This window comes from Hyperolius riggenbachi, chromosome 1, assembly GCF_040937935.1.
Source record: "Hyperolius riggenbachi isolate aHypRig1 chromosome 1, aHypRig1.pri, whole genome shotgun sequence".
NCBI classification, from domain to species: Eukaryota; Metazoa; Chordata; class Amphibia; order Anura; family Hyperoliidae; genus Hyperolius; species Hyperolius riggenbachi.
This window is the reverse complement of record NC_090646.1, coordinates 309796733-309811694: the sequence shown is the minus strand read 5'-3', so window position 1 is coordinate 309811694 and position 14962 is coordinate 309796733. Positions and strand designations below refer to the sequence as shown.

Here is a 14962-nt window from a genome sequence, read left to right as displayed (position 1 = left end):
GCTCAAAAATGTAAATAAAACTTTCCTGAACTACACTGGTTCACACTTACCCATATAGCTTCAATTTATAGCTTCATTGACCAACTATACAGTACATTTTGCAGGCATTACTTAGGTCTGACTTGAACACTTGATATATAGATATGAATATTCTTCAGAAGGCTCTTTTGTGCAAGTAGAATGAAATGGAAACCGTTTGGATGATGTACATTAGGGACAGATTTGTGTAATTTAAAGGTACCCTGAGCAGCTCTAAAAAAGGAAATCTGGACTTACCTGGGGCTTCCTCCAGCCCCTCGTAGCCTGCAAGGTCCTTCTGCATCCTCTGGGTACCCTCCGTGGTCACCCTGGTGGCTCCGTTAACCTTGCGACTTTGTCCGAAGTGGCGCATGGGCGACCCGTCCAGGCACCCGACATGTCATTGCACCAGTCACCATAAGTGTCCTGCACATGCGCGGTTCTGGAAAAACTGAACAGGATGCTTACGGCAATACACGTGATCGCGGCAGGTGCGTGGGCGGGCTGCACGTGTGTGACTTCAGCCAAAGTCGCTGGGTTAACAGAACCTCCAGCAGGACCATGGAGCGGACCCAGAGGACCTTGGAGGGACCTAGCAGGCTATTGGGGACTGGAGGAAGGTGCAGGTGAGTCCAGATTTCCTTTTTTTAGTGCTGTTTTAGGGTCCCTTTAACTCAGCAAAGTAGGCTGTTTACATTCTAGCCAGGGCCGGGCCGAGGCATAGGCTGGAGAGGCTCCAGCCTCAGGGCGCAGTGTAGGAGGGGGTGCACAATTCATTCAGCTGTCATTCCTAATTGTGTATGAAGCAGAAAGAAATAAGAAAAAGGGATACATAGCAGTGACTGCAAGCCAGATAACTAGATATTAAGGTGTTGGGGAGGTTGTGGGCCCTGTGGCCCTCTTAGTCTAATAGCAATCAGTGTGTGACAGCTGGGGTGGGAGGGATAGAGGGGCGCACTTTGGTGTCTCAGCCTTGGGTGCCGGAGGACCTTGTCCCGCCTCTGATTCTAGCCATAGTCCATATTGCCAGTTAGAAATTCATGTATTACCCACACAATTGTATTTGCTGTCTATGGTTTAAATTATTATTTTTTTGTTGTTGTTGTTTACAGCAATCTGATGACTATTTCAACCCTAACTGCTCATTCTGGAGTTACACAAGAACAAATTTGTCAGGTCACTGGTCAACGCAAGGCTGTCGACTTATGACAACTAATAAAACACATACAAAGTGCTCTTGTAATCACTTAACCAACTTTGCTGTTCTGATGGCGCATGTTGCAATTAAGGTAAGTTTAACAGCATTACTTTGTACAGCATACTGTTTATTTTGATCAATAAAGAAAATGTTTGTGCAAAGAATAAAGATTCTGGATTAGGGTGCATATGTATGATGAAAAGGGCAGGAAAGACCTGCAGTCTTGTTTGCGGGTGGTTTCAAAAGCACTTTCAGCAGGATCACACACCATCAGCTGCATTCTGCTTATGCATGGCTTATTTAAAGCAACTCTGAAGAAAAAATAAATTTACAAAATAATGAGTTGTATGTGTCATACGGATAATAAATAGAAGCTTAGTAGCAAAGAAAAGAGTCTAATATTTTTATTTTCAGATATATAGATTTATTTATAACATCGCATTAAACTATCAAAGTTGCAGTTTATACACCAGCGGTTCTGTATGTAAACCTTGCTTCCGAGGCATAAAGGGATAATTTGCATATTCAGTAGTGATGCATTGTGAGGAACCACAGTTGCTCACTTAAAGCTGAATTATCACAAATACCTTCTGTTTTAAAAAGGCAAATTACACTGAGAGTTGCAGTTTAGAATCCACATTCTGTAACACAGTGTTTCTTGAACCTGTCCTTGTGACTCCCCAATGGTGCATGTTTTGCCCACAACCTCATCTATGCACAAGTGGGGTAATAAGTGTTTCAGCTACATGGAATCCACCTAGCTGAGACACTGATTACCCCGCCTGTGCACCCTTTTTTCTGTTTTTTTTTTCTGTATTAATGATTATTGCATTAGTCTATAGCGTTGCCCTTTTCGTCCACCCTCAGCCGGTGCCTATTTTTCCAGCTACCAAAAATACAATACATCTCAAGTGTATGTACAGCTTTGATTGTTTTTCTAACGTGCAGAACAGGGCTGGTGCTTCCATATGGGCAAAGGGGGCATTTGCCCCAGGGCCCCAGTGCCAAGAGGGGCCCCAATGTGTCCCCATCATCCCCCCTAAATGATATTGCCGCAGAGGCCGCTCCAGCCCCCCTCTGTGTGCGCTCTGTCCCCCCTCTCACCCGCAGCATTATGGAGCCGATGCGAGATATACAGTAGCAGTAGCAGCACACTCTAACCTGCTCTGAATGAAAAGCGATACAGGTCTGTTGGTCTCCTCTGTAGTGCTGCTACTGTGCACTTCCTGCTTCTGCGTTTGGGCTCTAGTGCCTAATGTAAGAAGCAGGAAGTGCACAGCAGCAGCGCTACAGAGGAGATCAACAGACCTATATCACCTTTCATTCAGAGCAGGTTAGAGTGTGCTGCTGCTGCTGTTGTATATCTCCCATCGGCTCCATAATGCTGCGGGTGAGAGGGGGAGGGGGACGTTAGGGGGCACATATACTTGTACTGGGAGGATGGGGAGACTAGCTGGCTATCATAGTGGGGGGCATTAGGGGGTACATATGGCTATCATAATGAGGGGGAGGGAGGCATTAGGGGGCACACATGGCTATCATAGTGGGGAGGAGGGGGGCATTAGGGGGCACATATGGCTATCATAGTGGGGGGAGGGAGTATTAGGGGGCACATATGGCTATAATAGTGGTGGGAGGGGGGTTTTAGGGGGCACATATGGCTATCATAGTGGGGGGAGGGGGGCATTAGGAGCACATATGGCTATCATACTGGGGGAGGGGGTACATTGGGAGCACATATGGCTATCATATTGGGGGGAGGGGGGGGCATTAGGAGCACATACGGCTAGCATATTGGGGGGAGTGGTGATCATTAGGGGCACACATGGCTACAATATTGGGAGGGGGGTAATTATGGGTGCATTTGGCTATAATACTTAGGGGAGGGGGGCAGTGCTTGGGCAATTGCTCCAGAGCCTGTAAGTGCTGCTGGGCCCTGCTAGGTCTCCTCCTGACTTGTCTCAGGGCCTGGGTGGGAGGGAGAATTTGTTTCCCGGGGTAGGTGTCGGGGGGTCCCCCAGGTTACTTTTGCCCAGGGGCCCCATTGTAGCTAGAACCGGCCCTGGTGCAGAATATTGGTCCAAAAGTTTTATTCACCTCAAAAATGTATAGAATGTTACGCTAACAAGGTGATGGACCACTAAGTTGCACAGGCGAGAGAAATCTAGCATAAATTGTACTAGATACTGGTATGCAAATTGCTAACAGTAGTCAAGAGCTGTGCAGATACAATATATCTCTAGTATGTGTACAGCTCTAGATATCTCTTGTGAGAATCCGCTTAGCTGCCTGCGCAGGCAGGCAGCCTTTTGACCATTGTTTAGGTTTGCATGCTGCAGGACTCTGGAAAGGAGACCTTCTGTCAGTTTTGCAGCTTGTGCTTGCTGAGGAATTTGCATACGTTGTCATGAATGTAGCAGGTTTGAGGCCTCTGCCATTAACAGTGTAAGAATGGCAGCAGTTTCAATATTCCACTTGAAAATCAATAGGTGAATAGGTGAATTGGCTCTTGTCGGCTCCACCTACTTTTCTGAATAATAATCCCATTAACCCAGTGACCAACTGTGTCAAGTTTGAGAACCCTGCCATTAACAATGTAAGAATGGCTGTAATTTATATTTTCCCATGTAAAAAGTTTGTTGTTTTTGGATGTTTCTAACCTTGACATACAGTCACTCAATAACCAAGTTTATGAGCTTTGGAGTCCTTGGTATCAATGAGTTGAATTTTTCCATTGAAATGAAACAAATCTGATTGGCTGTTTGTAGCCCGCCCCCTTTTCAGAATTTAAACCCAAGTCTCCCAGTGACTGACTGTACCAGATATGAGGCATCTGCCATTAAGAGTGTAAGAATGGCAGAAATGTAAATATTTCCCTTGAAAATCAATAGGTGAATTTTGATTGGCTGTTGTAGGCTCCACCCACTTTCCTGAATATTAATCCTAGTCATCCAGTGATCAACTGTGTCAAGTTTGAGAACCCTGCCTATAACAGAATGGCTGAAATCAATCTAACAAATCGGATTGGCTGTTTGTGACTCTGCCCCTTTAGTGAATTTGGACCCCAGTCACCCAACGACTGATTGTATCAAGTTTGAAGTCTATGCTAATAACAGTGTAAGAATGGTAGCAATGTAAATATTACCCTTGAAAATCAATAAGTAAATGTTGATAGGCTGTTGTAGGCTCCATCCACTTTCTAAATATTAATCCCAGTCACCCAGTGGCCACCCATGTCAAGTTTGGGAACCCTGCCATTAACAGTGTAAGAATGGTTGCAGTTTATATTTTCCCATGTAAAAATGTAGTTGTTGGTGCTGCCCACTTTTTCTAACCTTGACATACAGTCACTCAATTGCCAAGTTTATGAGCTTTGGGGTTCTTGGTATCAATCATTTGTATATTCCCATTGAAATGAATCAAATTTGATTGGCTGTTTGTGGCTCCGCCCCCTTTCTGCATTTGAACCTCAGTCACCCAATGACCAACTGTACCAGGTTTGAGGCATTTGCTATTAACAGCTATTAACAGTGTAAGAATAGCAGCAATTTAAATATTCCCCTTGAAAATCAACAAATGAATTTTGATTGGCTGTTGTAGGCTCCACCCATTTTCCTGAATATTAATCCCAGTCACCCAGTGACCAACTGTGCAAACTTTGAGAACCCTGCCATTAACAGTGTAAGCATGGCTGCAGTTTATATTTCACCAGTGAAATTTGTTTTTGGCTCCGCCCACTTTTTTGTAACCTTGACACACAGTCACTTAATGACCAAGTTTGTGAGCCTACACTTTCCTGGCATAAAAAATGTGTGAATGGAAGCAGTTTATCCAGCAAATAAATCTGATTGGCTGTTTGTGGCCCCGCCCCTTTAGTGATTTTGAACCCCAGTCACCCAAAGACTGATTGTAGCAAATTTGAAGCCGGTGCAATTAAAAGGATTCTTTCGCGAATTGAGGAAAAAAATAAAAAGTGATTTATGCATAAACTATTAAACATCCTTCTAAAATAGTGTACAAAGTTTTTTTTAAAAAATGAATGTTTTTATCAATACAACATGTAATGTAAACAGTGACTTATGAAGGACTGAGAGGCTAATCCATTTGTTAGGGGTGTTTTTTTTTTACTTTCTTTTACAACCATAACTGTTGCCTACATAGTTTTCAGTGGTATAACCCACTTCTAGCAGGAATCACCCTTATAGCCCTAACGGTTATAACAGCTGAGCTCAGCAGAGCTGCTCAATATGTGTTTACATTGTTGCTAGGCAACCAGACCCTGTGCAGAGACTCATTTTGTGAAAAGAGTCATAAGCTGCTGGGAGAATCAGTCCCATCTACACCATATGATTCTTTGTCAGATTCGATTCAATTAGATTCGATTCATTTATTTGATTCAATCTGACATGTCTAATTCATGATTCGATTCAATTTGAATCGAATTGAATCGAATCATGAATCGGACATGTCAGATTGAATCAAATCATATCAATGAATCAAATCAAATTGAATCGAATCTGACAAAGAATCATATGGTGTGGATGGGAATGATTCTCCCAGCAGCTTATGACTCTTTGCAAAGGAGTCTCTGCACCAGGGTCTGGTTGCCTAGCAACAATGTAAACACATATTGAGCAGCTCAGCTGAGCTCATCTATTAGGGTTATAACAGTGATTCCTGCTAGAAGTGGGTTATACCACTGAAAACTACTTAGGCAGCAGTTATGGTTGTGAAAAGAAAGTAACAAAAAAACACCCCTAACAAATGGATTAGCCTCCCAGCCGTCATCCGTCACTACTTACAATACATGTTGTATTGATGAAACCATTCATTTAAAAAAAAAACCTTATAAATATGTTTAAGGTACATCTCTACAAATAAGTTATAAAGTTTGTACTTAAGATTAAGGTTACTTACAACAAGTTATTATGTATAAAGAATTCATATGTCAAGTGTAATAATATGTCTTTGATGTATATGTTTTTTAAAAAATCCTTTTTGAAAATTCCAATAAAAAATATTGAAATGTAAAAAAAAAACCTTTTTACACTATTTTAGAAGGATGTTTAATAGTTTATGCATAAACCACTTTTTATTTTTTTCCTCATTCGCGAAAGAACCCCTTTAGGCTTCTTGCACACTGCAAGCGATTCCGATTCCGCTTTTTAATCGGTTTTTACATCCGATTCTGATTCCGATTTGCAGTTTGCTCCCTGCACACTGCAAATCGGAATCTGAATCGGATGTAAAAACAGATTAAAAAAGCGGAATCTGAATCGGAATCGCTTGCAGTGTGCAAGAGGCCTTAAAGCGGATCCGAGACAAACTTTTGCCTTCATCACTTCTGAGCCCTTAGCATACTGGTAATTGTGTGATCTACCGTCTGAATTTTTTTTTATTAGTAATAATGCCTGATTTCCCTCTAATATAGTAAGCCACCCAGTTCCCCAAGTGCCGGGGCGTTAGGTCCCATGCAGCTTTGAGTCATGGGACCTAATTGTGGAGAGAAGGAGGGTTTTTGTGAAGGGGGGCGGCTTAGGAGGAGGCATGGGCGTTCCAGACAGGGGCTGCTGAAGTCACACTATACTTGATCCCCTGTCATTTTTAAGCAAGTGATTTGGAAGTCCTCTGCAGCCGCTGCGGGCAGATTGGCCTCAATTCACTAAGCTTACCTACTGTCTTTAATAACGTTTCATGACGAGGCATGCAGTATTCAGGAAACATTTTACCTTAGGCAAACCTACAGTTCTCTCTGTCTTTAAGTTAACTCTTCAATCCTTAAAATAACTCCGGAAGTCTAACCTTAAAGAAAATTAACTGCATGTGAAAATAACTAGAGGAGAAAAACAAAAATTTGCTTTCCTAAAACAGAAAGAATTTGCGATAATTCAGGTTGGAGTGAGCTCAAGATGTCTCCCAGAGCACCACTGCTGAATATATGCAAATTAACCATTGTACCCTTAGAAGCTAAACACACCTCCAGAACCGCTGGAATGCAATGATGTGTCAGCTTGTTAAATTGTACAGAGCCATAATAATCCAACATGCATACAGACTGTTTCGGATTGTTTGATCCTCATCAGTGCATGGCATGGATTAATTTGGCTCTATGGAGTAGGGCTTGTAAACCGAGAGGTACAGACTAACCAGCAAGCTCATGGTGACCCAGAACTCATTGGAGTGTGTAAGGGACTACAATGGTCCTAAAAGCCCCCTTACTAAGATGTTAAGAAAAACAAAAATTTGCTTTCCTAAAACAGAAAGAATTTGCAATAATTCAGGTTGGAGTGAGCTCAAGATGTCTCCCAGAGCACCACTGCTGAATATATGCAAATTAACCATTGTACCCTTAGAAGCTAAACACACCTCCAGAACCGCTGGAATGCAATGATGTGTCAGCTTGTTAAATTGTACAGAGCCATAATAATCCAACATGCATACAGACTGTTTCGGATTGTTTGATCCTCATCAGTGCATGGCATGGATTAATTTGGCTCTATGGAGTAGGGCTTGTAAACCGAGAGGTACAGACTAACCAGCAAGCTCATGGTGACCCAGAACTCATTGGAGTGTGGAAGGGACTACAATGGTCCTAAAAGCCCCCTTACTAAGATGTTAAGAAAAAACAAAAATTTGCTTTCCTAAAACAGAAAGAATTTGCGATAATTCAGGTTGGAGTGAGCTCAAGATGTCTCCCAGAGCACCACTGCTGAATATATGCAAATTAACCATTGTACCCTTAGAAGCTAAACACACCATTGTAGTCCCTTACACACTCCAATGAGTTCTGGGTCACCATGAGCTGATCTGATTATTGGTGATCTGCAGTATCACCAAGAATACAGATATATACCTGATTATTGATGATCTGCAGAATCACCAATAATACAAGTATAACTAACCTCTGGACACCTATATAGTGTGAGTGTTTGGTGCAACAGTAATGACTTTGAGTAGGACCACACGAGGAGCAGGTGGTCCTTGGCAGTATGAGGAATACGTCCCTCAGGGAAGTGCGAAGACCTTCCAGCAGCCTGAAACTTCCAAGGGGGTGGAGTTCCAGGCTGAACAGCAGGAAGGCTCTGTGGCTAAGTGACACCTAGAAGGTGGGCATCACAAGCAGGACTGAGACTAATCTCTCAATGGAGAGGGATAGCTTGCAAGGTCGTGCAGGCTAGGTCGGCAACAGACAAGCAGAAAAGGTACCGAGACAGGAGGCTGATTCGGTAACCAGGGACAGGCAGGGTTGGCAACAGGTAATCAGATATGCGTAGGTACCGAATCAGAAAGCAGAAGGAGAGTCAGGAAAGCAATAGGTCATAAGAGATATCAAACAAGGCCTAGTCTTGGGTATGAGGTCCGTGGTCTCAACACCCTGGAACTAGTCTGAAATATAACAAAATAGTAACACAGTATCCCTAGTCTTGGGTGTGAGGTCCGTGGTCTCAATACCCTGGAACTAGTCTGAAGTATAACACAATAGTAACACAGTATCCCTAGTCTTGGGTGTGAGGTCCGTGGTCTGTTAAAGGAAAATAACTTTCACATGAGACATCTCCATTAAGTGCCAAAAACGTAGAAATCTTTATTTACTTGGCCAAGGACTTTCTCACAGCCAGCATGTAGAGACTGCAACTAACACAGCTCAGCACAGCAGTAGAAAGTGGCTTTCTCCTTGTGTGCAAAGTCCTTTTAAACCCTAATTAATATGATAAAATATTCCTCCTTTCAGGCAGTTCTTTCTGGTAAGTGTCCAATTAGCATCATATTAGCATCGTCTCTCAGTCCTCCTTTCTTGGGCGGGGTTACTTGACTTCTCTCTGTCCTCCATGAAAGTGAAAGTCAACTTTGGAGGAAGTCTTCTGAAATCAGTTCCTTGTTTCGTTTCTCAAAGTCAGACCTGCCCTCAGAATCTGGTTCAAACTGCTTCTCAAAGAGTTGTTTCTTTCGTGCCTAGTACAACATGACTCGAGGGGGAAGGGAGGTGTTCTGGAATTCCACTGCAAAGGACATAGGAAACTGTGCACAGTAAATGGTTCAAAAACATATATAACATATATTCAGTGATATTGTGATAACTCTTAGAATAATAATAATCCTATTATTTAAAGTGTCACTCTAACACACTGGTCTAATTATGTGCATGTGGTCCTTATAGCCACGTGAGGATATAAAGGGTATACATAAAGATTAATTATAAATCTACACAATTCATTCCACATTTTCCTCCTGTTTATAATTAATACTGTGGGTTTTGGCTTGATTATATATGTGCATAAAAGAATATTTACATTCACATTTCTGTGCTAATGTTTGCTTAAGCCTCGGGTATCTGCAAATGTGTCTCCACTACAGGGATTGGAGATTCCAGCAAACACAGCCTTCTATTCCCCTTTACTGCAAATGGGTATGCACTACAGCAAGTCAGGGCATAGAAGTGAAATGATCAAAAAGAAAATCAGGCTCTGGCCGTGAGCTGGAATAATTGTCTCACACGTTGGCCTGGCCATCCCCCTCCAGCATGCCATCATAATCTCCTCCCAGATCACCGTATGATTCTTCATCATGCTGTGCTAAGGCTGCATACATAGTAGTACTCATATGCTTATCTATCAATCTTGCAAAAAATGTTCTCAGCATTGGAAAAATACAGCAGGCTAGCAGGAACAGAACCATAAGAACAGTTAGGAATGCGATACCAAAACTCTGAAAAAATGAGGTCCAGCTTCCAAACCAGTTCTGTAACCAGTCTGTTATTGGTTCTGAAACACCTGAGTTTCGTTTCAGCTCTTCAGATAGATCTTTTAACTGCTAAAGAGCCACTGTTACTTTTCCATCAGGGGACGTATTATCTGGAATGTAGGTACAACATTGTTCCCCAAAAAATTCACATACACCCCCTTTCTCTGACAACAGCATATCTAATGCAATTCTATTCTGCAATGCTGTTAATGATGTTGCTTTCAGTTGCTCTGCCAAACCTTCGATAGCATCTCTAGTATAATTAACAAATCTTTGCGGATTGTAGTAAATATAATTAATCCAATCCACATTTTTGTTAACTGTTGGCCATAGGAAAATTGACTCAAACCTTGCAGCAATTTGGTTCCTAGCCTTGAACTCATCTGGCACCCCTCTGGGGACCCCTATCGCATCAATATATACATGTGGGTCCAAACTCCCTTTTGGTGCCTCCCTTTTACTCCGGTGTTCCTTTTTATCCACCAAAATTTTAAAAGACTCATAGGGCAATGTAGTTACATGTTCTATCATCCAGACAGGGGCACACAACCCTTTCCATTCTGGTGGCAATGATGATTCTGCTTTGTTAGGTTCACAAGTCCACCAAGTATCTTCTAACTGCCATTTTGTTCCTAGGCTCAACCCTTTATCATTGGTTACCTCCACTATTTCTCCACAATTTATTTATTTGTTGTATTTATAAAGCGCCAACATATTACGCAGCGCTGGACATTCATTTAGGTTACAGACAATATTTAGGGGTGACAAACAGCAATATGACAATACAGGAATACAAGAAAACCAGATCACACAGCACAGTATGAGTACAAGGTAATGCTTAGTCAGTCACTGGATGGGAGCATGGAGTTAGGCAAGTTAGGTTCACTCAAATGCATAGCATGGGTGCACAGTAATAGAGGTGCATGATCAGGTAGGACACAAAAGGAGTGAGGACCCTGCCCAAAGGCTTACAATCTAGAGGGAGAGGTATGGACACGAGAGGTAGGGGACCAGAGTTCGGATGTGGGTTTAGAGCAATTGTGAGGGGTGGTAGGCAAGAGTGAAAAGGTGAGTTTTGAGGGCCTTCTTGAAGGTGTTGAAGGAGGGGGCTGCCCTAATGGGTGGAGGTAGGGAGTTCCATAGTGTCGGAGCGGCTCTTGAGAAGTCTTGGAGGCGTGCATGGGACTGGGTGATGCGGGGGACGGTCAGGCAAAGTTCATTGGAGGAGCGGAGTGAGCAGCTTGGTGTGTATCTCTGAGTAAGATCAGAAATGTAGGTTGGACAGGTTTTGTGGATGGATTTGTAGGTCAGACACAATATCTTGAATCTGATTCTGGACTGGATAGGAAGCCAGTGGAGGGATTCACGGAGGGGAGCCGCCCTGGTGGAGCGATGGGAGGAGTGGATAATTCTGGCAGCCGCATTCATGATGGACTGCAGTGGGACTATTCGGGTCTTAGGGAGTCCAGACAGAAGGGCATTGGAGTAGTCGAGGCGGGAAATTATGAGGGCATGGATGAGGAGTTTGGTGGTGGCAGGGGTCAGGAAAGGGCGAATCTTACAGATGTTACGAAGGTGGAAGTTGCAGGACTTTGTGAGGTTTTGGATGTGGGGAGTGAAGCAGAGTGCGGAGTCCAGGGTGACACCCAGACAGCAGGCTTGAGAGGTAGGGTGAATAGTAGTGTGGTTAACAGTGACCTGCACATCTGGGAGGTCCAGGGATGACCGGGGTGGGAAGATCATAAATTCCGTTTTGTCTAGATTTCGTTTTAGGAACCTAGCGGACATCCAGGAGGAGATGGCAGATAGGCAGGAGGAGACCTTGTCCATGGTAGTGGTGGATATGTCAGGGGTGTGGAGATAGATTTGGGTGTCATCTGCATACAGATGATAGTTAAAACCCATGGAGGAGATAACCTTGCCAATGGAGGATGTGTATAGGGAGAACAGTAGGGGGCCAAGGACCGAGCCTTGGGGGACTCCCACTGAGAGGTGGTTGGGGGTGGACGAGGACTCATTGAAGGAGGTCGTGAAGGAGCGGTTGGAGAGGTAGGATGAAAGCCAGGTCAGGGCGAGATCGTGAATGCCCATGGATTGGAGGGACTGGAGGAGTAGGGGATGATCTACTGTATCAAAAGCTGCTGAAAGGTCAAGGAGGAGGAGAATGGTGTATTTACCTTCAGCTTTAGCTAAGGCAAGGTCATTGACCACTTTGGTGAGAGCCGTTTTGGTTGAGTGGGCAGGCCGAAATCCAGATTGCAGTGGGTCTAGTAGTGAGTTGGCATTGAGGTACTGGGTCAGGCGTTTGTGAACCAGACGCTCAAGGAGTTTTGAGGCGAAGAGGAGGAGGGAGATCGGGCGGTAGTTGGAGGGTAGCGAGGGGTCGAGGGAGGGTTTCTTGAGCAGAGGCAGTACAGTGGCCTGCTTGAAGTCTGAGGGGAAGGTGCCTGTGGATAGGGAGAGGTTAAACATGGTAGTGAGGACTGGGGCCAGATCCGTGAAGTGAGGCTGAAGTAGATCAGAAGGGATAGGGTCAAGGGGGAAGGTAGTGGTATGGGAAGTCTGCAGTAGGTGGTTGACCTCCTCAGTGGTAGTAGGAGTGAAGGAGGTGAGGGGAGGATAGGGTGGAGAAGGAGTAGGTTGTGAGCAGGTGGGAGGTGAAGATTGAAGATTGGATATTTCCTGACGGATGGAGACTATTTTGTTGGTGAAGTGGGTGGCTAAATCTGTGGCAGAGAGGGAGGAAACAGAAGGTGGAGGGGTGGGTTTAAGCAGGGAGTTGAAGGTGCTAAAAAGACACCGGGGATTGGAAGCTTGTGCTCCGATGAGCTTGGTAAAGTATTCCTGTTTCGCATGAGCAAGGGCAGTGTGGAACTGCTGCAGGTTAGTCTTGTACTGTAGGAAATCCTGGTTTAGTCGAGTTTTCCGCCATTTTCGTTCAGTGGCGCGTTTCCCTCTGGAGGTTGCGAGTATGGGTAGTGCGCCAGGGCTGGGGGTTAGGGGGTCGGTTGCGGCGGAATATTGGTGGAGCAGCTTTCTCTAGGGCTGATGAGAGAATTTGGTGATACTGAGCTGCAGCAAGATTAGGACAGGTTAGGGTGGGGAGAGTGGAGGATAGGCCATGGAGGGAGTCAGCAAGGACGCCAGGGTTGAGCTTGCGTAGGTCTCGCTGCCATCGACCAGGTGGGTGGGCGGGTAGTTTGGAGGTGCCTTCCGTGAGGAGGTTGAAGGCGAGAAGGTAATGGTCTGAGGGTGGAAATGGTGCGATGTCGAGGTCTGCAATGGTGGTGGATTTAGTGAATATAAGGTCGAGAGTGTGACGTGCAGTGTGAGTGGGGGCGTTGGTGTGTTGTACTAGGCCATGTGAGTTGGCTATGGTGAGTAGCCGGGTCGCAACAGAGTTCTTGGGTTCATTGATGGGTATATTGAAATCCCCGAGGATGATGGTGGGGAGGTCAGAGGAGAGGATGTGTGGGAGCCAGGAGGCAAGGTTGTCGAGAAATTGTCGTGTGGAGCCCGGAGGGCGGTATAAGACTGCAACAATGGCTGGGAGGGGATTGTAGAGGCGGATAGTGTGGGCCTCAAATGATGTGAATTGTAGGGAGGAAGGTGGAGTGAGGACACGGAATGTGCAGGATGGGGAGAGGAGCAGACCCACCCCTCCCCCGGTCCTGTTGTCTGGTCTGGGGGTGTGACTGAGGTGAAGCCCCCCGTATGAGAGGGCAGCCTCTGCGGCAGAGTCAGAGGGGGTGAGCCATGTCTCAGTGAGTGCGAGGATGGTGAGGGATTTGGAGAGGAAGAGGTTGTGGACCTCTGTAAGTTTATTGCGGACGGATCTGGCATTCCAGAGACCGCAGGGTAGGGGGAGCATGTGCTTGTGAGTGGGATGGATGGAAATGAGGTTGGGGCGAGGATGGGTGTTGAAGTTATTTGTGGACAGAGAGCTGTGAAGCGGGTCAGCAGGGGATGCTTGTCTGGCAGCAGGCTGTGGCCCAGGGTTAGGCGATATATCACCAGCAGCAAGTAAGAGTAGGAGGGAGAGAGTAAGCAAATGTGAATGGGATTTAAATGTTTGTGAGGTTTTTGAGCTGCTGGAGGGAGAGAGAGATTTCAGGAGAGCTAACAGTTCATGAGAAGCTGAGTAAGGTGAGCAAAGCAGAGCAGATGAAATGAATATGGAGTGAGGTACACTGGGAGGATGCATATTGCAATGCAACTTGTAGATGTTTGCAGACAGGCAGAACATAAGAAAAAGTGCAGTAAACATGGTAAGTGTCAATGATTATCAGCAGGAAATTTCCAACTCCTAAACAGTTTATATGAGTATGAAGTTAGTGCAAGCAATCCTGTGTTCATAAAGAGTCTACTTGGTAGTGCAACATATGTCCAGCAGTGGCATTTTGAGCAACAGCATTGGAGGCAGTTGTGGATACAGAGTAGTAGTTTCCAGCAGAGTCCTTTGGCTGTTGATTCCTGTTTGAATTCCTGGGTGAATTCTTGGTAAATTCTTGGTAAGTTGTTGCAAAGCACTTTGTAATAAATGGCACTTAGGAATTAAATGGCACCAAATGACCTAGGCCACAAGTGACCTTCTTGCAGCGTTTAAATAGGTATGATAGCTGCCATGGCTGAAATGGAAGTGATTCTCAATTAGAAATTGAGAAAACAGTTCAGCTGGGGATGGGAGTGGCTACCAAAAAACAGGCCTGTAATAAATAATTGGTGGTCACTGGGCTGGAACACATGGATTCACAGGATGTAATATGGGAATTTACAAACACTGCTGAACTACTTAAATTTATATTAAACAATCTTAGTAGCAATGTATGCAGCAAGCATACCAATTAAACGGGAAGATAACGATTGCAGTCCCAAATTGTAAGGCAGACTTTTGCAAGGAATCAGCAAGCATACCAATTAAACGGGAAGATAACGATTGCAGTCCCAAATTGTAAGGCAGACTTTTGCAAGGAATCAGCAAGCATACCAATTAAACGGGAAGAT

General features: G+C 44.6%; 1 protein-coding gene across 9 annotated transcripts in view; it reads left to right on the top strand.

Annotated features, from left to right (window-relative positions):
- ADGRL3 (adhesion G protein-coupled receptor L3) overlaps positions 1-14962 on the top strand; it is a 2975920-nt gene that overhangs the window by 1910226 nt on the left and 1050732 nt on the right. For all 9 annotated transcript variants that reach the window (XM_068233819.1, XM_068233821.1, XM_068233820.1 and 6 more), the window contains one exon: positions 1131-1307. In XM_068233819.1, coding sequence (XP_068089920.1) covers positions 1131-1307 — 177 coding nt within the window. The remainder of the gene's footprint in view (positions 1-1130; positions 1308-14962) is intronic.